Source organism: Thermobia domestica, chromosome 1, assembly GCF_964235325.1.
Source record: "Thermobia domestica chromosome 1, izTheDome1.hap1.1, whole genome shotgun sequence".
Lineage (NCBI taxonomy): Eukaryota > Metazoa > Arthropoda > Insecta > Zygentoma > Lepismatidae > Thermobia > Thermobia domestica.
Genome location: NC_137454.1, coordinates 300,750,959 through 300,774,230, shown reverse-complemented (window position 1 = coordinate 300,774,230; position 23,272 = coordinate 300,750,959). Strand labels below are relative to the sequence as shown.

At 35.7% G+C, this 23,272-nt stretch overlaps 1 protein-coding gene across 2 annotated transcripts in view; it reads left to right on the top strand.

Moving 5' to 3' along the window:
- Positions 1–23,272, top strand: part of Ptx1 (pituitary homeobox homolog Ptx1) — a 356,984-nt gene that overhangs the window by 141,391 nt on the left and 192,321 nt on the right. For both annotated transcript variants that reach the window (XM_081726994.1, XM_081726999.1), the window contains one exon: positions 14,647–14,894. In XM_081726994.1, coding sequence (XP_081583120.1) covers positions 14,647–14,894 — 248 coding nt within the window. The remainder of the gene's footprint in view (positions 1–14,646; positions 14,895–23,272) is intronic.

The following is a 23,272-nucleotide window of genomic DNA, read 5'->3' as shown; positions in this document are numbered from 1 at the left end:
AGCAGTAGTAGGAGTAAAGTTAGAGAGTAAGATGAGTTCTTTGGTTTTTGCGTGTTAAATATCGAATTCTATGGATTATCTACTCTACGAAGAATATAAGGAGATGGCAGAAGAGGTACATATTCCAAGAATGAGGCTTTTAATGGAGAGAAGAAATCCATTTGCGATGTATAGCGACAATGATTTCAAAGAGCGGTTTGGGTTTCGTACGGAATCTTTCGAGTCGCTGTTTGGTATGCTGGAGCCGTAACTGTAGCATAATTCTGACAGAAACCGTGCTTTGTCTCCTAGCTGCAACTTCTTTTCTGGCGTGCAAATATTTCGCACTGGTATATACTTATCAAATTGTAGCAGGGAATGTCATTAACTAATGGAAGAGCTTTTAACAGAGCAATAGACAGTTCTATTGCCTTAAAGCCACTGTATGTATCCATGTCACAGAACGAAGAAAATATATCAATGAAGAAAAGGGAATTCTATCGAATTGGTGGATTGCCGAATGTCATAGGGGTCTTAGATTATGTATATATATACCTATACTTTGTCCTTCTGGAGCACAAGCAGAACTATATAGAAATAGCAAAAATTTCTTTTCTATCAATACGCAAATCATTTGTGATGCCAATATGAAATTTTTGAACATGGTAAGCTGTTGGCTGGGTTCCACACGCATTTGGGACAATAGAATTTAATAATGGACAATATGATGGGTTGCTTGTTAAGGAGACAGTGGACATGCTCTCTCCAAACATCTTATGACTCCTGTATTTCTACCCCACATAGGAGCCGAAGGGCGCTAGACTAGAGCCCGCATTGCTACAAGATGTGTAATAGAACGTACATTCGGTGTTGGAAGAAACGTTTCCAAATTCTTACTAAAACAATGCGATATAAACAGAACTCGCGTGGGAATGTAATTGTGGCTGCTGCAGTTCTACACTACTTTGGAATAGAACTGAAGGCGTGTTTCACCTTAATGCTATGGATGCGAATGGCATCAACCAATATGCATTTCATACAGAAGCAGATGTTGCAAGGCAATCTATCAGAAGGTCTATTATACTCAATTATTTTTAATTAAATTTTACCTAATTTTCTAGTAAAATAACAAGTTAGTGTAAAGACTTTTCCTTCTTAAATGAATAAATAAGGCACTTATTTTATTTACGTATAATTTTATAGTTACGTTTCTCTCTTTTTCTTTTTTCTTTTTTGCAATTAGGGAATTAATATTTTCATTTTATTTCTTACTTCAGTACACAAAGTTATACAATAAAGGTATTTTGATAATTTCTAAGAAAAACAAGATGTCTACTTTTATAATTTTGCTAACACAAATTACTATTAGAATGTGGTAATTAGAAAAATTAAATGTACTAATACTGAAATATAATACACAAATATTATGTCATGTGGAAAACAAAAACACGTAAACCACTAAAAAATATCAAGCAAATAAAATATGTTTTATACATATCAAACATATTTATATTTATTTACAAAAACATAAACTTCTCGAACATATTGCCTGAAGAACCGGAACCTGAAGTTTGCTCCGTTTCATACTTGAACTTTCCATTTAAGGTTATGGTCTTCTTCCATGATTTGTCTTTGTCTTTCAATTAATAACATTTTTGCATTACATTCCTCTCGTATTAAACACATTTTTAACGAATGAAGCTCGTTTGCTTTTTCCAACAACTTCCTGCTCTTCACTACAACCCCATATTCTCTGCCTTTCTTCATAGGCGCATCTTCCGATAAGCTTCAGCTGCCGATAGAAAACGAAATGCACGTGCCAGTAATGGGCAGAAATGGCTTTCTTCTTTAGTAAAAAAGGCGTTACTACATTAGTTATAACTAAAGAAGTAAATAGAAATTAAGCTCTCCAACAGTTACTAAAAGAGTATATTACTACGGAAGTAAGTTACTAAAGTAGTCCAGACTAAGAAAGTAAGAGTTACTACAAGAGTAATTTATACTAGTTTGGTAAAAAGAGTTTGGTTAGCAGATGGGAGATAATTTTGAAACTTGTAGAGGAAAAAAATCGTTGCTTTTGCGAATCTCTCCAATATTTTGCCAACGAAACTGATATGTTAGGTGCTTATATTGGCTTTAATCTGATTTACATGGATAAAATGCTTAACTAACATAATATTAATAATATAAAGTTATAAATAACATATAATTAGAATTTTGATATGCAAATTTTTTGATAGCTAATTTGCCTATCAAAATTCAAATTAGATACTCACATGCTGTATACAACTGGTATAATGTTATCTGTGGTTAACTAAAAAAAGAAAAAGAAAAATACAAAGATGAGATGTACTATCAATTGCTAGGCCGTATTGAGGTAAACAAGATGACACGCGTGAGTGTAAAACCTCAAGGGTAGTTTTCTGAAAATGGAGAAAAACTAATGGTTTGATTGAAGTTTAACGTCCCTTTCAGTACCGGAGTTACTTGAGACGTAAGTTTAAGATGGAATCCGAACAACCTCATCATCATCATCATCATAGGTATTCTGCCATTATTTGCAGGTCACTTGCTGCAAATAGAAATTGCCATGCTTTACGATCCCCGCTAACCTCTTCGTTTTCACGTACGTTTTTTCTGTTTTGATATCGCCCATTAATTGTAGTATCTTTCGTCCTCTCCCTTTCTTTCCTGTCACCATACCCTCTAGCATGCACCTCATGATACAATTCCTTCTTAGCCAATGTTCCCAACCAGTTTCCTCTTCCTCTCCTTAATAATATATAAAATTGTTTTTCCTTCCCCATCATTTCTAATACTCTCTCAGTCGTTTTCCGCTCCACACCCACATTCCGAAAACTTCCAGTGATTTTTCATCATTTTTGTGTAACGTCTGTGTTTCTGATCTATACAGCACAATACTCCACATGAAGCATTTTGAGAGTCTGTTTTTCAATTCTTTATTCAAGGTCCCACAAAATAGTATTTTCTTCCTCCTAAAGACTTCTTACTTGTTAGTGGACTAAAATTTCAAGTCTCTTTCACCGGGACCCCGTTCACTAAAGGCGCGCGCGCTAGCCACTAGACAAGCGGATAGGGTTAACTAAACTTGAAGAATAGGTCATTGAAATGTCAGTTTATTTAAAAAACAACAGGAAAATAATTCTCCGTATAAATCAATTGGCTAAAAATTTAGATGACGTAGATATTCAATGTAAGGCTATAACACTTGTTGAACTTTGTGTTGGACTCTGAGGGCATTTTTATGTACTCGTGATGATGAGAGAAGAGTAAGTGAAAGAGTATATAAAATACACGAAAACTAGGAGAAATCTTTTAGTACTGAAGAATGTCAAAAAGATCTATGTATCCAATCCAGGAAAACCCAAAGAAATACATGTTGAGGAAAGGAAGAAAATGAGGAACGTAGGTGAAGTAGAGGAAAAAGTCATGGAACGTTATCGTTTCCATCCAACTTGTGGTCCATCGTGTCACGTTCTTTAAAAACAACGTTCGGTAAACATTGTTGTTGCTATACGTCTGGGTGACTTCGAGAAGCTTTTTCTTGTAAATCCTCTGCGATTTTAAAACTATCACGCGCCAACATTGTACAACAAGAAGTACCTATGTTGATGTTTCTTTGTCAGATATGAAAACAAGAGAGGCCGAGGATTTCCGTTGAAAAACTTCCATTTCTTTCGTTACTTCAGAGGGTTTGACGCGAAAACCATAAAGGCTGGTGGATGCCTCTAGGAGAGCTTGCACAAAACCCTCATAAAGCCTACTGCACCGTCTCTGAAGCCACGACGTTAAGGTGCTGAAGCTTTAGTGCTGCACAGCTGTTCTTAGTCGTATCTTTTCCTCATGGCTTTGCGCACCGTCGTTTTGGTATTTCCCCTTCCACTATACATTTTCTCTTCTTCACATACTCATTCCTTTTTGCACAGTTTTTTCCCCCTCCTTTACTCCATGTAAGAGGTTTCTTCCTGGATTTTCTCCACCGTGCGAAAATCCACAACGCTGTTGTACATTGTCTCTTGTTTCTTGTTCTGAAAAAGGCAAAACCAAAAAGAAGAGGCCATGAGTATGTTTCCAACTACATTCTGGATTTCCTTTCGAGTCTTTCGTTTCCAAAATGGATGTTCGCAATCATTAGTTTTGGATATACGAGAAAAGTTCACAAAGGAAAGAGTTTGCTTTCTTCCGTTCTTCAGCTGTCAATGACAGTTCTTTGGTCGAACTTACATGCACTCACAATTTTCAAGAGATCTAAGCAGCTAGGCAGTGCGGTCTAATTCAATTTTAGTTTTTAAAAGGAAACAAGGACATTTCATGGCAAAATTGATAACTTCTTTAAAAGTTGTCCGATCAAATACGCTGCAATAATGCTAAAGATATGTATAATAGAACGATACGTGTTTGTTAATTATATCTTTAAAAAATCAAAACTATCTATTTACCTCATTTTTGGAAGCTATAGATTTCATTTAGTTAAAAAATATTTGATACATACGTACCCACCTTCACATTAACGCTGTGTATTTACCAAATGTTAATTAGGCACACGTGAGAACTGACCTCTACAAATTGAATTCTGTCGAATCTTGATACTTTGTGTATGAATAGAATTTTTCAGGTTATTGTTTTTCTAATTACTTTTTGCTAATTATTAATATTTGTATTTATTATTTCTTAGTTATGATACCAGTATTTATAAACTTAAACTATACAGGAATTGTGTTTACCTGTTGCAGAATACAGTAGAATCCCTCTAATCCGTCACCTTTGGGACCGGGGGTATGGTCGAAACGCAAAAAGAGGTCGATTATCAGAAAATACAGGAAAATACGGATTTATAGTAAAATAAACAATCTCTGAACTCAAAAATGACTGTATTGTTTTCTACAGTAAAAGCAAACGAACAGTAAGCACTAAAACTGCACAGTACAGTACAGAAAACACGCACAAGGAAAGAAACGCTACAAGAGATGACGGAACACCAAAACGAATATGCAGCTACAGCAAGTAAACAACGTGCCTCGTGACTCACCGACGAATCGGGACAAGGTCGGCTCGAGCACGGTAGGATCAACCGGAGTGGTGACCAGCCGAGAGCGGACGAGAGGGGTTCTATTGTATTTTTTAAAAAAATGTTATTGTTAATATTTGAAATATAAGCAAATTTATATTACGATCTTGAGGTAAATTTTCTCGTGACTCCATGGTTTCCCGTTAATAGGTTTCTTCGTGAATAGTGATTTGATATAAAAGAAGTGAGCATCATAAGAAAGAGTTTAACTAAGATGTATAATATGAGACTCAATATTTTAACGCATTTGGTGCTTTTAACCCTTTTAAATTATATATACTATTTTTAGTAGGATCTTCATTATTCGATTAAAAAACAATAAAGCTTTTTACTTAGTTTTTTTAAGCATGGAGGCACTATAGAACACGTTACGTAGTTTCAAGCATTTCTGCGTCGAGATATAGGAGGTCATGACATCATAACTTACAAAAAATAATATTTTGTTAGCCCTTTTTTTATAATTTTTTGGCGGGCTTACTTCTGCACCTAGAAAACTAAAATTTTGCGAACACATTTGGTGCACCTTTAGTATTTTTCAATTTTTTTTCAGATCTCTGCGTTAACGTAGGGGGGTACAAAAGGGAAAAGTAAAAAAAAATGGATATTTTTTAAACAAAAAAACCCTTTTTTCAAGATTTTTCCGCCCCAGATACATGATGGAGATATGTGAATGATACCGTTTGTAAGGCTGTTCTATTCTAAAGAGAATGAACTACGAACCATGATCCTAGGATAAATAGGGTGCCTCTGGAAATTTTTAACTGAGATCCTGTTTTATACTGGAATGTGGAGTATTGTGGGGATATTATTTTTTGGCGGGCTTACTTTTGCACCTAGAAGATTGAAATTTTGCACAAACATTCAGTGTACCCCTCAGTATTTTTAAGATTTTTTCAGATGTCTGTTTTAACACAGGGAGTCCAGAGGGAGGAAAAGCAAATGAAATGGGAATTAAAAAAAAAAAAAAAACAAATATCTTTCTTTCGCGATTTTCACACCTCAGATACATGATGGAGACATGTGAATGATACCGTTTGAAAGGCAATTCTATTCTGAAGAGAATGAAGTAAGAACCATGATCCTAGGATAAATAGGGATGATTCTGTAGCTACTAGACTGAAAGAGCCCTAAAAAGAAGCTATAATTTAAAAGCCATCATTTAAAAGGCTTTAAACCAGTAGACCTGCATGACTTTCACTTTTAAGGATTGTTCATTTACAAAATTAATATATTCAAATAACCATAGAAAACATCTTTCATCAAACAGGTTGTCAAACAACAAATCATTGAATTTAACCGTTTTTAAAAATGTGTATGCTAATTTCAGTTTCTCGAAGTTTGGTAATTACACGTAAAATATATTTTCTTCGTTACGCGTAAACGAATAAAATATGTAAAACACGTAAAGTATATTTAAAAACTAGAAACAAGTCTACAAATTAATATAAATCGTTTCTTGCACTGGTTTCTGTTTGGTTTGACACAAAAAGAAAGGCTTTGAAATGTTCCTTCTAAATTTGTAGGGGTTCTCGCTGGATTTTGCAATTTTATAAACTATCATATTGACTTCCTAAAGTAGCCTTGCCTGTATAAATAACAAATAAGCATTACAATTTGCGGCGCGCCTGATTATGATTTTAAAATATTTCACAATGTTTAATAATATGTGGACAAAATCTCTCGGCCAAAAACTTTGCCACCCAAAATTTCACGCGACCGTAACCTCGCCACCCAAAATAGGTCTATAGTTAGACAAATCATCGTATGGCCAAAACCTTGCGGTCCAAAATCTTGCCTGACCAAAACATATTGGGTCGAAATCTTACCTGGCCAAAACCTCGTGGACCAAATCTTGCTGGGCTAAAACTCACAGGCGGAAATTTTGTGTGGATAAAACTTTGCTATAACGAATAGTTATACAAAATTTACTGAGGTCAAAATAAAAATAATAAGAACAACCAGAAAATTCTTAATTTAGATACTAGAATTGAGAAAAATTGATTGTTCAAAATGATAACCCTAATTAGATATAATAACCCACATTAGGAAAAATTTTTTCATCGAATCTATTTTAGTTAAATTATTGGTGAGAATGAACTGGAAATCCTACCAGAGTTCAAAATTAATGCCAAAAATTTATTATATGGCAAAACCCTTAAGAAAACGATGCTCTGTATATTAACTTCTCATTAAAAATAGGTAGAAACATGGGCCAGCGATTTCAAGAATTAATATTTTAGGGGAAAGGACAATTTCTATAGTTTTTTCTTCACATTTCAATCAACTTTTGTCTGTGCCATCAATATTATCAAACAGCTGAACCATTTGAAATGAATTTTCTGTCTACTGTACTGTACTCGGATTTATTTTTAAAATGCAGAAAGGAGAAACTTTCTTTGCGAAATACGTGTGAATTGAGAATAATTCCTGTCCTTTATGAAGAGGTAAGATAGAATGTTAGTAATATGTTGCGCGGAGAAGAATGGGCAAGAAAACTATCCACGTCCATCTGAGAGTACCTCTGAAATAGAGGGATATGTTCCGTAATAATATATCTTGCCGGAGAGAAAAAAAAAAATCTGTTATGAAAGTGTCCGTCAATAGACGTTTCATTGTATAAGCTATTTTAAATTAATAAACTATTTTGAACACAATGAAGAAATCGCAATGGGGAAATTTTGTTGCGCGAGAGTTTGGAAGCCAAAGTTTTGTCCTAGGCGAGATTTCGTTCTATGAGATTCTAACCAGGCGATAGTTTGTGTCGCGAGAATTCGGCAAGGCGGGATTCTGGCCCGGGAGGTTTTACCTTGAAAGCCTAGACTTTGCTTCACTTGATGCTAGCAAGTTCGAGAAAATTATATTTTGCGTTCTACTTTTAACTGTTTTTTTCTTTTGAATTATCGTAATTTTTTAAAAGAAAAATAGTTTTGTTCATCTGCTTAAAAACCTAGTTTTTTACGTGACGTAAATTACTAGCGAATTACGCGTAATTGACGTTAAAAGTGACGAATAAACTATCTTGCCAACCCTGCACATTATCAAGACTGGAAAATAAATTGTTTCGAAATCCAGGACAAAAATGATCAAACATGTTAAAGAAATTAAAAACTGACAAAAACTTGAAGAAAAAATGCTAATTTTTGAGCTCAAAAGAATAATATCCATCCTATAGTTAATAAAATATTAACCTAGTTTTTGTCAATAGTTACCGAAATATCCAAAATGTACTTTTACTTACTTAGTCGGTTCCAGAGCTTTCCACTTGGGACGATCTTTGTCAGGGATTTTTTGCATCATTTGTCTCCAGTTCTCTTTCTGAATTTTTCCTACAAGTTTCCCCATGTTTGCCTGGGTCTTTCTTTCGGTCTCTTTCTATCTGGTTTAGCCTGCAATAATTTTTCGATATCCTCTTCTTTCCCATACGTTAAACATGTCCATCGTAGTTGTGTCATTTCTAGTTGTTGTTTTAAAGGCTGTAGTTTTAGTCATGCTCTGATGGTTTGATTTCTCACCCTGTTTCTCTTTGTTTTCCCCTCTATTTTTCTTAAATATTTTATTTAACTTGCTTGTAGCTTACTATGATGTTTGGTTGCCAGCGACCATGAGTCAAATCCATATGTTAACGTTGGTATGTGTGTTGTTTTGTACACCGTTAACTTTGTTGATTTCGATATTCCTTTTCAACTTTTGAAGTTTCTGTTTAAGGCAGGGGCGGATCCAGGACCGACTTCTGGGGGGGGGGGGCGGTGGGTTGTCAGAATGCAACATTTAAGGGGTCCAAACTCTGGGATAGATTTTATTTATATATATAAAGTAAGAAAGTTTCCTCTTCTGGGGGGTACGATCGCCCCGATCGCCCCCCCTGGATCCGCCCCTGGTTTAAGGTATAGTATAATCTTCCTGTTGCTGCATTTCTGTTGCTTATTTCTTCATCTATTTTTTCGTTATTCCTGATTAGATTCCTAAAAAACTTGAAATGTATCACTTATTCTAAGTCTTCATTTGTCAACTTTATTGTATGGTTTTGTGTTTCTCTACTTATTACCATAGTTTTTGTTTTGTTTACGCTGATTTTCATACTCCTTTTTTTCTAACTCATTTTTCCATATATTTACATAGTTTTGTAAATACTTTTCCGTTTTAGCCACGAGGGCCAAATCATCTGCAAATTCCAATTTTAATATTTGTATGTGTTTCCTGAAGTAAGAGTTTTTGTCTTTTCCTTTATTGTGTTCATAGTATCACCCACTAGAATTATGAATAACACAGAGCTCAGTATGCAGCCTTGTATTACTCCTGTTGTTGTATAGAACTCGTTGCTTGTTCGCATTTAATTCTTGCAGTTTCTATAAAAACTTTCTATTACATACATTAGGTTTTCTTTAACCTTCCTTTTCCGAAGAATTTCCTATATGGCATTTCAAAGTACTGTGTCGAAAGCTTTTTCCAGATCAATGAAACAGATGCACAGTGTTATTGTATTCGGTACTGTTCTCGGATATCTGATTCAAAGTAAATATTACATCTGGGATGTTACGATTTGGTTTGAAATCATACTGGTTTTCTTCTATATAGCTGATGTTCGACTTCTTGTCTCAGTTCTGTTTTCCAATATTCTTGCATTTATTTTCCTTGTACGCTCAGTGATCATATACCTCTGTGGGTATTACGTAATCTGTTGTTTCCTTTCTTGCAAATATGAACAACAGCTATTCTACAATCCCAGGAAGTCTTTTTGTATTTCCAATCTAGTCAGATTGCATATAATAGTAAATTGTTTCCTGCTTCTCCCACGTATTTGATCATTTCTGGTGTTATCATATAATGTCCGGCTGCTTTCCTAATTTTTACCTTCCTTATGGCTTGTTATAGTTCTTGTTCCGTAATTGTATCTTCATCGTTTTGTGGTTCCAAATATGAATTCTGTGTTTCTGGATCTTCCTCGCTGCGTGGGTCTAAGTTACTCCCTTCTAATAATTTGGGAAATATTAATTCCACCTGTTCACAATATCTACTTCCTTTGTTAGTAAGTTTCCGTCTTTATCTTTGATAAATTTTATTGGGCATTCTTTGTCCTTTCTCACATGGGAAGGTCCCACAAGTTGTAGCTGAAATCTGATTATCACATAACACATCTGATAGAGCATCACGAGAAATGAAAATGAGCAAAGTTTAAGGTGCTATGAACCAGAAGGATAGGAGCTACGGGGCTTCAAAATTTGAATATTCAAAAAATTATATCATTGAATTATGTACGTTTAAAGTAAATATCTTGAAAACCATTAAAGCATTCAAAACAAAAGTTGCACAATATAATGAAAACAAAATGCCCTATCGAAAACCACAAACAATGTTGCCATAGATGATGCAGTGTTGCTAACTCAGCATAACAATATTTTGTTTGAAATAGCATCATATACAAGTGTGCACAGATTTAAAATGCACTATTATCACTAAACATAACAGTGAAGTGTAGTGGTACAGTGTTGCACACTGTTGGAACTACGTGTGCTGAAAATGTACACTGGAGAAGTCTGATATGTGGCAACAGATGGTAATAAAGGAAAGGAACCTGAGTCTCATACTATGAATTTAGTTCAAATGCATAACATCGATAGTATAACATAGCAAAATGTCAGCAGTGTCACAACATATTGATGCATTTGAAAAACGAAATTAAGTGATGCCATTTTTACGTCCTGTGTCAGCTCCGAAGCTATATAGCACGGGACTACAGTGTAAAGTGGAATCCGAACCACTATGAAAGAGAAATATAACAATGAAATGTAAGATTAAAAGTACAACAAAAACATGTCCGAGGCGGGATTGGAAAAACATGTCCCTAATATATCGGTTGTCTAGCCTTCTAGACCACACGGCTATCCGCACCGACTAAAAATGAAATGCGGTAGTAATAAAATAATTATATTCCCAATGTGAATATGGTAATATTACAGTGTACAAACATAATCATATGGTATGTAGGAGAAGTAAAAAAATGTTACTTAACACGAAAGACATAAACCAAGAAAGTACTCTTCCAAATATTGATAAGATAACCTGGAGATCCAGTTTACAGAATTACAAAACAAATGTTTATTTCCTCGCGTGTATCATTTTGTTGTCTGCTTATTCACCGGGGCTACAGAAGTATAGTGCAAAACCTTCACTTTATCTAATGCATTCAGTTATTACCATCTGTTGTCACATATCAGACTTCTTCATTGAACATTTTCAGCAAACGTATCTCGAACAGTGTGCAACACTGTACCACTACACTTCACTGTTATGTTAGTGATAATAGTGCATTTTAAATCTATGCACTCTTGTATATGGTGCTATTTCAAACAAAATATTTTTATGCTGAGTTGGCAACAGTGTATCACCTATGACAACATTGTTTGTGGTTTTCGATAGGGCATTTTGTTTTCATTATATTGTGCAACTTTTGTTTTGAATGCTTTAATGGTTTTCAAGATATTTACTTTAAACGTACATAATTCAATGATATAATTTTTTGGATATTCAAATTTTGAAGCCCCGTAGCTCCTATCCTTCTGGTCCATAGCACCTTAAATTTTGCTCATTTTCATTTCTCATGTTGCTCTCTCAGATGTGCTACATGGCAATCAGATTTCAGCGATAACTTGTGAGACCTTCCCGTGTCAGGCTCTTCAATATTTTGTAAAACAATTTTGTATTTTCTTTGCTGTTAGTTTCCATGATGTTGCCAAATTTTTCCCATGATTTTTCTTTCAGTGGCCTTACTTTTTCTTTCGTTTATTGTCTTTGCAGTTTGTAATGTTCATAGTCTTCATCTTTTTTCGTTGTCAGATATTTTTGCCATGCTTCATTTTTTTCTAGTACTTGTTCTTTAACTTCTGCGTTTCACTATGGGATTATTTTCTTTTTCTGTATTCCTGTTTTGTATTTACCGCATGCGTCTTCTGCTGAGTTCAGTACCACTGTTTGAAGTTTTTCAGCTTTCTTCTAAACTGCTTATTTTCTTCTTCTATTGCTTCTACCTCTTCCTGAATCTTCTTGATTTTTCTTGATGGTCTTTCTCTTTTAACTTATAGCTTCGCATTATAGTATTTTTCTTTGTTCTCTTTTCATTCTTTGTGGTTTCCGTTATTTCCATTGTAAGCAGGTAATGATTGCTGCCAATTTCGGGACCTCTTCTTACTAGGACATCTCTGACATATTTCATTTTATGTTCATTTACAATTATATAATCGTTTATCAATTTTTTCATATCTGGAAGGTCCGACTCTCGTGAACATGTGTATTTTCTTGTGTGGAAATTTTGTGTTCGTGATGACTAGGTTGTTTGCATTGCATATATTTAACAGTATTTCTCCATTATACCAATAACGTTTCCAACTTCTATGTTATTTCCCACTCTAGCATTTAGGTATCCCAAAATGATAGTACTTCCCATTGTCTTATCGTATATAGTGTTCTATAGCTCTTCATATAATTTCTATTTCTTTTCACTCATTTCGTCCGTAAGCTATTATCATGTTTGCTCTACTATTCCTGTCTTTTACGCTACAACCATAAATCTTTCATTTATAGTTTTTCAGGAGTATAAGATCCTTTGCTTTTCTTTGTAATGCAGCCTACTTCTGCTCTAGCTCTCTCATTCTTTGTATTCCATTGCAAAGCACCATAATCCGATCTTCCAATTTATCGCAGCCAATCCCCTTCTTTTTACTTTCCGTTATGGTCAAATATACTTGTCTTTTCCATTCAGGGTTCTTACGTTTCATGTTCCATACGTCGTAGTCTGTTTTCTTCGTCAGTCCGCCGTCAGTTCTTTCCGTTCGACTCTTGCTCTATGTCTGCTTTTAACACACTACATTTTCTTCCGGTGCAGCGGTGCTGACCCTACGCCTAACTCCCAACCTGGAAGACCAGATAATTTTCTGTCAAGGTTTTCTTCTCTTAGTCTTTGAAGATGCATTTAATCTTCTTCAAGGTAGCAGCAGCTAGTTTTGAACCACTTGGGAGAAATCCCCAGTACCCATCATCTCTGATGGGTGTTCCCCAATCTGCCATCTGGGTAGGTGCCAGGTGAGAGTTCAGCATCTCTCCCAGGATGAACTTTCAGATTCCAGTAATATGGTGTCCTATGAAGTATATGGATACTTTTTAAAGATAATAATGTCTTATACATTTCTATCGTTAATGACGGAAAATATATGAATATTGTTTTATTTAAAAGCTTATTTAAATTATGTACGAGGAGAAGTCAAAAAGTAAGCGGACGAGAAAAGTTACATTTATTCTAATGATAGAAAACAGAAACGTACATTATTTTTCTACATAATCTCCATGAACTTCAACGCACTTTTCCCAACGTTCCACAAGTTTTTTTTTTTTTTTTTTTATTCCGTCGGAAAAAAGTTTTTGGTTGCACCTGTAACCAATTTTGCACCGCATCAATGACTAGCTGATGGTTGACGTTTAAATTTCTTAACTTCTGGTGATGATGGGTGTTTCCAAACCATGCTCGCAGCCTTACTTTTCGGTTCGTGTGTACCCAAGTTTCATCTAGATTTACAGTAACTTTCCCGATATTTTCTCGTCACATAAGGAAGTTCTTCCGTGTCTGAAATGCTCTATCAATTCATAGATCTTTCTTCGCGGTAAACAGCTGTCACCATACTGCACTTGCATTTGACGAATAATTTCCGCAGGTTTACACCTTCTGCAAACAAAAACCGAATCACTGCTCTCATATCCTCCTTGGTGAAGATCGACAATGGAGCTGCTATGTTTAACGGTTTGCTAACACTCCCAACAACTCACGCGGGAATAAGAGTGACACGTTGCATAGAATTGTTGCAGACGCAACTTATTTAGCGCTGAATACTAGCAGTGTTACCAAACCCTAGTGCAAGAAATTGCGGGTCCCTTTACTTTTTGAGTTCTCCTCGTATATAAAGTTATTTTCCAGTACCCAAATCAATCATACTGTAAAAAGCGCAATTAGAACTTTATCCAAGCATGGGCACTTTTACCATTGGCATGAATGGTAGTTCTATAAACCTTAAATATTTCCGTCATTAATAAGGAAAGTGATTCAGCGGGGAAGTTAACGTTAAGTAGGACTGGCTGGTTGTGTGGTTGATTTGGAGTTTAACAACCCTTCCAGCGTCGAGGCTATATGGGAGATGAACCTACAGCGTAAGGTGAAATCGAAACTACACAAATTTCCAGCGCAAAATTTTACAATAATTCACATAAATAAAATTTTATATTTGAATGTCTTTATCTTTGAAAATAAGAAATTTTTACCTCTGAGCTATAGTTTTGAGGGAAAGATTATATGACGAGTAGTGAGTTATATTTATTTAGTTTGAAACAAGTATTCATTCAGTTTTAATGAAGCAATAACGTATCACAAATAATTTTAATTGAGTAAAAAATCTATTTTTAGTTTGTACTTGTTTTCGATTAGTTTAATTAGACTTGAAAAAAAAAATGTTTCTTTAAGTATGAAATTGTTGAATGTTTCAAAAAGAATATTTATTGTCTATCTGATCTGATGGATTATATATTTTATATTTTAGCGCCTCGTGTGTTGGCGGTGGAACCCCCAGGACCTGTAGTGAAAACGGAGACGGGTGGCGACTCAGCGGATAACGGCGCTGACGACGGGAAGGACGGCAAGAAGAAACGGCAACGGCGGCAACGGACACACTTCACGTCACAGCAGCTCCAAGAGCTCGAAGCAACGTTCGCGAGGAATCGTTATCCTGACATGAGTACACGAGAAGAAATCGCCATGTGGACGAACCTAACGGAAGCTAGAGTCAGGGTAGGTGTTATATTTTGTTCTTCAGAAAGCTTCTACTGTAGTTTCTATATTATTGATTTTTTCTTCAGTTAGGTAATCAGTATCTAATATATTCTACTATTATAACATTTTAGATCCAGAAGTTTCGCATTTAGTACTTCTGGTTAGCATCAGTTTTATTTGTGATGATAAATCTCCGACAACATAAGAAATACATTAATTATGATCTTCAGAGTTCCACAGTCGGTGACGAAACCGATCAGAAACTTCATAAGGCGTAACCCAGAAGCAGCCAGACCTGGTGACCCGGAGAGAATTGAACTGACATAGTGACTCAAAAAGACACTTTCTCTGCAAATAACGAAATATCGTCAAACACATAGAGAGTTTGTATGACGCTGGTAGTGTAATTCTAATTAAAAAAAAAAACTTTTCTTTCCTCTCTTTTTCTTTCTTCTCCCTAAAACTATAATTTTCTTTCTTGTTTGGTACGTTTGTCTGTATATGATCTGCAAAGTTTCGCTTTTCTCTCTCTTCTCGTTTCTCCGTTGTAGCAGATGATCAATATATATATATATATATATATATATATATATATATATATATATATATATATATATATATATATATATATATATATATATATATACAGTGTGTGTGTGTGTGTGTGTGTGTGTCAGAGCATTGCACTGAAAGAAGCTACAAGGTCTACAGAATATAAACGGGTGAGAACCAAAGGAGAGAAAAACTACATAGTTTTCTCAAAAGGAAATTCATCGCATAAAATATGATATATGCCGCTGAACCCAAACTGTTTTTTGTTAAATTTAGGGAATAACCAATTCCGGAATTTCTAAATTTCAGAATTTTTCTGAACTCCGGATTCTTTCCAAATTCCGAAATTTTTACGGAATCCGGAAAGTGAAAATTCCGATTCCGGAAAATTTTGGCCATCCCTAGTTAAATCTTTCTTTATAGTCTGTGTTCAAAATCACTATATTATTTTTCAATATGGGAAGACGAATAAACATTTAACTATGTTTGGAATATTAAAGAAATGGCATCGTGATTTGAGAAACGCATACAACGGGAGCCAAACATGAATTTTGAGCTCGAGTAGTGAAAACGATTAAACTACTATAAAATTTTGCAATTATGCTGGTATTTTGGCTGCTTCCGGAATATTGGATCTGTCCGGGTCACCGAACCTGTGAAGTAAAATCCAGAACCGGCTGACTCAGTTACCTATGTCTCGTGTCATTACTGAACTCTACAGTGATGTATATAATGCTGGTAATTGAATCGAAACGTTTAATATGAGTTTCCCTCACTAGAACGGGAAATAGGGATGTTGTTCTTTGAGTGTTAGTGGAAAAATTTGTGGAAGAAAGATCTTGGGTGGAGAAGATTGGAAAATTACGTAGAAGTTTGATCTTAGGGTCTTGAGTAGTAATAAGAAATGAAATATTTCAGATTATCGTCTCGTGATTATGCCATTTAGGCTAAGAGAGACGATTAGGGCAAGTGAACAATGATGGAAGAATTGGTGAAATCACGAAGTGATAGAAACAAGAGTACCCCAAGGGAAACCACGGACACAATGTTGCCCATCAGAAGCTAATTTGAGTGGGGATCGAACCAGGGACCCCACGCACCAGAAGTAATGAGTACCCGTGCCTCTCTTGAGCAGTAATAGTCATGACTTGAGTAGTAGTAGACATGTTTCTTCAGCAAAACCTACTGAAAAACTTCCCATTTCTGCATCTCGGAAAGGTTGTTACCTACTTCACTATTTTATCTCAAACATCATAAAACAATTTGTAACTTTAAAATGTATTAATCCAGCATTTAATCCATGTAAAAAAAATCTAAGGACAGTGTAATTCAATATTTATTTGTAACACTAAAAATATAGACAAACAAAACTGTTGTTGTCGTGGCTCTGAAATACAGCGCTCAGATCTGGCACGTGGGGCCTCTGATTCGATCCCAGCTTCCGTGAAATGGGCTTTAAGGTGAACAAACAGCCTTTCACAAGAAAGAAAAAAGCTATTCTAAGGAAACAAAGAGAACAAGATTTGAAGCACCAGTTGGTTGCGTGACTGTCTCTTCGTACTACGTAGGTCAGTGACTGAACTTTGTTCACTTCTCGGGTTGGAATCTTCACCTTGGACTAAACTGGTGACCACTTGCACAGAAAATATATATTATCTTGTTTTCCCTCACAAACTTACATAGGCCTAATGCACTTGGATTGAACCAAGGACTTTATGTATCAGAGATGAGCTCTACCACTGAGTCAGTATGCTCCGCGTAAATAATAAATATTATTTTAGTGCCTTGTATGTGTCACTTTCCCTTTATTTTAGCACAGAAAGAAAAAGAGACAACGATAAATTCTTCGTTCGGGAATCAAACTCCACATCATTTTTTTCTTTTTGTTTAAATCTTTCTCTCTCTCTCTCTCTCTAAACTTAGTGCTTGTGTTTCGTTAGTCTAGGATTAGGCAAGCGATGAGGGAAGCAAAACGGGTTAGTTCCCAAGAGTGCCGCCAGAGGGGATCAGTGGTGGGCCAGGTTGATTAGGGCAGGACTTAGCAGGCAAGCTCGCCAAGCACCCCCTGGATAACCCTGGCTTCAGTACAAATCCCGTTCACCCTAGACTTCAATAGGCAGAGTGTGTTCAGTAGGTGGATGCTTGCACCCATCCCTACTATGCAAAACACGTTCATACATGAGTCACTTATTCGAATTCTCTCTCTAGCCTTCCTTTTAGGATAATTAAAAAGAAAAACAGAAATAAAAAAAAAATCTGTTAGTAAAACCTATCTGAATGACAGAATTTAATACACGCACACATACATTTCTTTACTTTTAAAAAATAATTTTGTATTCATTCCTTCGATACTGTTATTTTAAATTGTAGTATTTGAAAAACCTGTTTTTGTAAAGCTCAACACAAAAATGTGATCGGCATAAAATTAGGCAATTCCTTTACATATCGCTGCCAGATATTTAACCGCCCACTTCCACCCCCCACCCCCCTCACCAGAAAAGATACTTGAATGGTTTAAGTATCTGCGTAAGGGATATCCGGACGATAGGGCTGTTCCGATAATCGAGTAATCGATAACAATTCGATAAAATTTCAAAACCGTTTCATCGATAAATAATTTTAATTTTATCGAATTATCGAACTTTCGAGACTCCCGAAATGTTCGAGACTCTCGAAGTGATCGAGACTCCCGAAATGTTCGAGACTCTCGAAATGATCGAGACTCCCGAAATGTTCGAGACTCCCGAAATGACCGAGACTCCCGAAATGTTCGAGACTCGTGAAATGTTCGAGACTCTTGAAATGTTCGAGACTCCTGAAATGTTCGGGACTCCCAAAATGTTCGAGACTCTCGAAGTGTTCGAGACACTCGAAATGTAAGAAACATTAGACAACTTCGAGACACTCGAACTCTTCGAGAGTCTCGAATTGTTTGAAAGCAGCAAATACAGAAATATATCAATATGATCGCATTTGTCGAGTCGCTTGAATATTTTGAAAAGTTCGGGATTATCGGAGTGTTCGGAAGAAACAATGAATTCGAGGTTATCATAGTTGTATATAATATGTATTACATATATGCAGTGTTTATTTTAAAACTTCTCTCCTTAGCAATGAAGTGAAGGAAAAGTTTTTTCCTCACAGATCTGTATAAGGTTTAAGCAGTCTGTCAAAAGAGAGAAAGAGGAAGAGAAAACATGCATCACCTGAATGGAATTGGAATCCAAGACACCATTAGTCTACTAATAGTCACTTTGCCGATTGCGCCAGAAAAATAATTTTAATATGATTTCGAGGGTTTAATTTAAAGTTCTGTATAGCGAGAGCTACTGATATAGGTAGAGGTAAGGAAAGTCGATAAGGCTGAAGACTTATCAAACTTCCATTTCGAAAATTTACTCTCCGGTGCTCGATTGCCTTCGAGTATTTGAGATTGTCGTGAAACAAACCTTGAGAATTTTGGGTGCGAGGCTCTCTATTACAGGCCGTCCTGTCTGTCTGTTTGCATGTGGCATCCGACGATAACTTTCGAACGGATTGTCCGATTTTGATGGAACTCATTTTAAAATGCTCTCTTTTGCTTTCACCAGACACCTATTGTTTTGGTTGCCATACCACAAGGGGATTTTTCCCGAATTGAAGTATTTGTTCTTACTTTGGGCGTAGGCGTGTGAAAGTTACGATAACTTGCGAATGAATTATCCGATTTTTAAAGAGGATTGGTCTAAATGCATATGTCAGGTACCTGTTGCTCTTGGTTACTTTACGATATTTGATTTTGTGCATAAGATGCCGTGCGGCTCTGGGCATTACCAACCTCAGATTCAATGCGTACCTGGGAGGGGGGGATGCGGCCGAAGCGTGGTGCCAACAACACCACATTCATCTACGACTGAGGGCACACTCCCTACATGCCCTCATGGCATGATGCTATTCACAAGGGAGAACTTTACATATGACAGAACGAAGACTAAAGGAAAATGAAATGAAGTGAAACCTTCCAGTTTAATGACCTACTATTATGTCTGTTAGGCTAAGGGAGAAGTATGATTAAGGCAAGTGAATGATGATGGAATAATTGGTGGAATGGGAATGTGGAAGGAAACGGGAGTACGCCGAGAAAACCCACGGACACGATGTTGTCTACCACAAACTTACTTGGTCGGGGATCGAACCAGGGAGGGAAGAAAGGAATGAAGGGGAAAGGAGAAAAACACACATCTTCTGACTTACATTTCAATGGCACTGATTCAATTTCCATATCAAATTAAAATAACTTCCGATCACTTCTTAAGGAAAAATAGAAAACATTATTTCCTCAAGAGTTCTCTCAGCTGCTTCGTATATTGTTGCAAACAGACTTTCAAAGAAAGATGGTGTACAGTTACTTGCTTTGCAGTTGTTGAAAGCAATATTAGACCCTATCTCTCCTGTCGTGTCCTGCATACAATAGACTACTTATCACTGTTTCTTTCTTTTCTGAAACAAGAAGCCAATGTGTTTGAAACCGATTACAATTACATTGCACTTCGGTTGTAATCAGATTTTTCTATGGGAAACAAGGTTATACTGCTAATTCAAGCTGAAACGGTACTGGAAAGTGTGTTCAAGTTACTGAAGTGAAAATATCAGCGAAAAGATCATATGGGATATTTGGATCATTCTGAAACTTGGATATTTGGATAGGGCACATACTAGTTCCTAAATAAAATCTTGACCGGACTACGGTAGATCCTATAGTATTGGAGCTATGGACCTATAAAGTTCATTTATTCATGTTTTCGGCATCCTATAACTCCAAAACGAAGCATTTGTGCACCCAGGTTGGTCTATACTTTTTGTTTTATCTTGGTCTCAGGATAGGGCTGCCATATTTTGAAATTAGAAAAGCGGGGGATTCTAAACCGTAAGTACTGATGTGAATTTGTGTATTATAAATACTGACAATCCTGACCATTTTTTTAGTGATTTCTTTGTTAAGTGACACTTCCAATGTACTTTTCTAACAAAACTAAAGTAAAAAAATTAGTTTTTGCCTTTAATATTTTATTAAGTTCAACAAATGTGAGTCTCGTATTGTAAAGTAAGTATTAAATAAGTATTACAGTAAAATATCTCTAATAAGGATTTCTCTAAGACAAGTTAAAAAAAAAAGCAAGCGATATATGGCAGATGTTGTTCATACGGTTTTCTCTCTAAGGAATACAAAATAATTTCTAAACTTTTATCGTAAGAAAGCTAAAACATATTTAGGAGTCTTGGTCCATCTCTTATAAAATTTCTGATCATTTTCAAAGATTTCTACTTGAAATCATACTTACATATGAAAATACCACAGTTTCACAATATATGAAATACAGTATAAACATTTTAAAAGAAAAAATACTAATAATGAATCTAATCTAAACAATATGCTAAGGATCCGTAGGTTCAATTTGCAATCATTTCTCAATATATAAAGACTAGTTGAACATATAGATTACGTAACAACATAGACGTGTTCAGTTGAACTGGACAGAATGTTATCAAAGAAATACGCACCCATGAGATCATACATTAATATTCATGGGTTGAACCAAAATGTGTATGATTATGCCAAATTTTTTTACATTTTTCATTCCCTTTAACTTCCTTTAAAAAATCTCGATGGCATAAAATCTTATCATAAAATTCTACGCATGATACGTCTTTCATATTGTACAAGACCAGTAGTAATAATTTGACAGTTTTTGCTTTCATCTTGTTTCTCTCATCTGCCCATTCGCGATTGAGATTGACACAGAAATGTATCGGTTTACGTTGAATATAACAACACTTTATCAACAAAGTCGTCTTAGATTTTTCTCCAATCCGAAAAAGCGGGTGGTTTTTCATGATTAAGAGATGATTAAGCGGGGGACGAATATAAGACCTGAAAATCTTGTGGTATCCGCTAAAATTAGGTAATGTGGCAACCCAAACGTTGGCGGTGTTGTTTTGAAACACTCTATATAAAATAATGCACCACGTTATTCTAAATTGATGCAAAACTCTTAGGTTTTTAAAACCTACATTATTCGTCCAGGAAGCAATCTGCCTCCACCAAACGACGCTTCTGAATCCGCTAGTGTGTGGATTCATCATAATGTACAAACCAACTGTATAGAATATATGGTACACTGTATATTCACTGTTGAGGAAATAGATTTATTTCCGTTTTTCACCTTCATTAAACTTAGTGATGATTTCAAGGTTTCCCCCGCGTAGTCTTATCATACGTCCTAGATTCAAGCCCGATCTGGAAAATTGTCTGGGATTAACTAATGCCCGAAATTTTAGGGAAAATGGAAGACTGGGAAATTTCACTGTGTTTGGTCAAGTGCTTGGCTTGCAATTCTGTGTGCTGATATTTATGAAAAAATCAATAACGATAAGGTGTTCTTCGCAAGAATACTTTACTCAGGAAAATAATTAAGACAATAATATAAAAAATATATTTTAAGTATAGAAAATGAGCATAAGCATTTTAGGAAGTTAAGATTAGACTTTTCTTAACTTCTCAATAAACACACACGCCATTCTTAAAAATATCCAGAAATTATGGTAATCCTACCCCGGGAGATTTTGAATACATGGGGGGTGGAAGTAGCAAAAATACTCATAAACCACGGTGAACATGATCAGAGATATGTTTGTGGGGAAATATTCCTCCTAAACAACCCCTGAAATCACCACTGATTTGACTAACATTTATTTTACTGAAAGGCTAAATGGGGAGTTTGCGCCCAAAGCATCATCATATCTGATTGCGGCAATGTGTGAACTAGTGGCCGTTAAGAGAAAGCAAACACGACAGAAGATAATACATTTGGCTTAAAAATAAAATTTTGCTATAACATTTTAGCAACACCGTGCGTGATTAATATGGTTGAGGTGTTGGGCGTATACTATATCGTATGAAGAGCAAATTACCCTATTTGTACGTTTAAGACCGTATCTCTGGCAACACTAATACACTAGCTGTTAGCAAATAACAAACAAGAGATAAAATTCAGGGAAAAATGAACGCTTTCTGTGGCGGGGGGGGGGGGGAGGGGACGAAAAAGCAATCCCTTTGTGCACGCTTTCTTTTCTCCTCACAAGTACAACTTTGCAATAACTTATCAGATAAAAAAAAGTTGTTTGACTAGTTTGGCTGCAAGAAGGAATCATTGGAAAGGTGAAGGAATCGAACTGTCCATCACTACTTTTGATAATACCCGAAACTTCGATAATACTCGGAATTTCGATAATACCCGAAACTTCGATAATACTCGAAATGTCGATAATACTCGAAACTTCGATAATACTCGAAATTTCGATAATTCCCGAAACTTCGATAATACTCGAAATTTCGATAATACCCGAAACTTCGATAATACTCAAAATTTCGATAATACCCGAAACTTCGATAATACTCGAAATTTCGATAATACCCGACACTTCGATAATACTCGAAATTTCGATAATACTCGAAATTTCGATAATACCCGAAACTTCGATAATACTCGAAATTTCGATAATACCCGAAACTTCGATAATTTCAAATACTCGAAAGGTTTCGAGTAACCGATGACAACTCGATAAATTTTCAGTCTCGAAATTCGATAGGTCCTCAGCCTTATCGAACACCCCTATCGGACGATGCAGGAAGTTCCTTGAAGTGGGGTTGGGATTCCGTAAGAAAATACTGTAAAAGTTGTTTACAACATTCCATGCCATTTAGGTAAAGGAAGCATAGGCAGTTATGTTTGGTATACAGCGAACTCTTGTTAATTCGAACGTGGATAATTCGAAATATTGGATAATTCGATGAAAAGTTTACT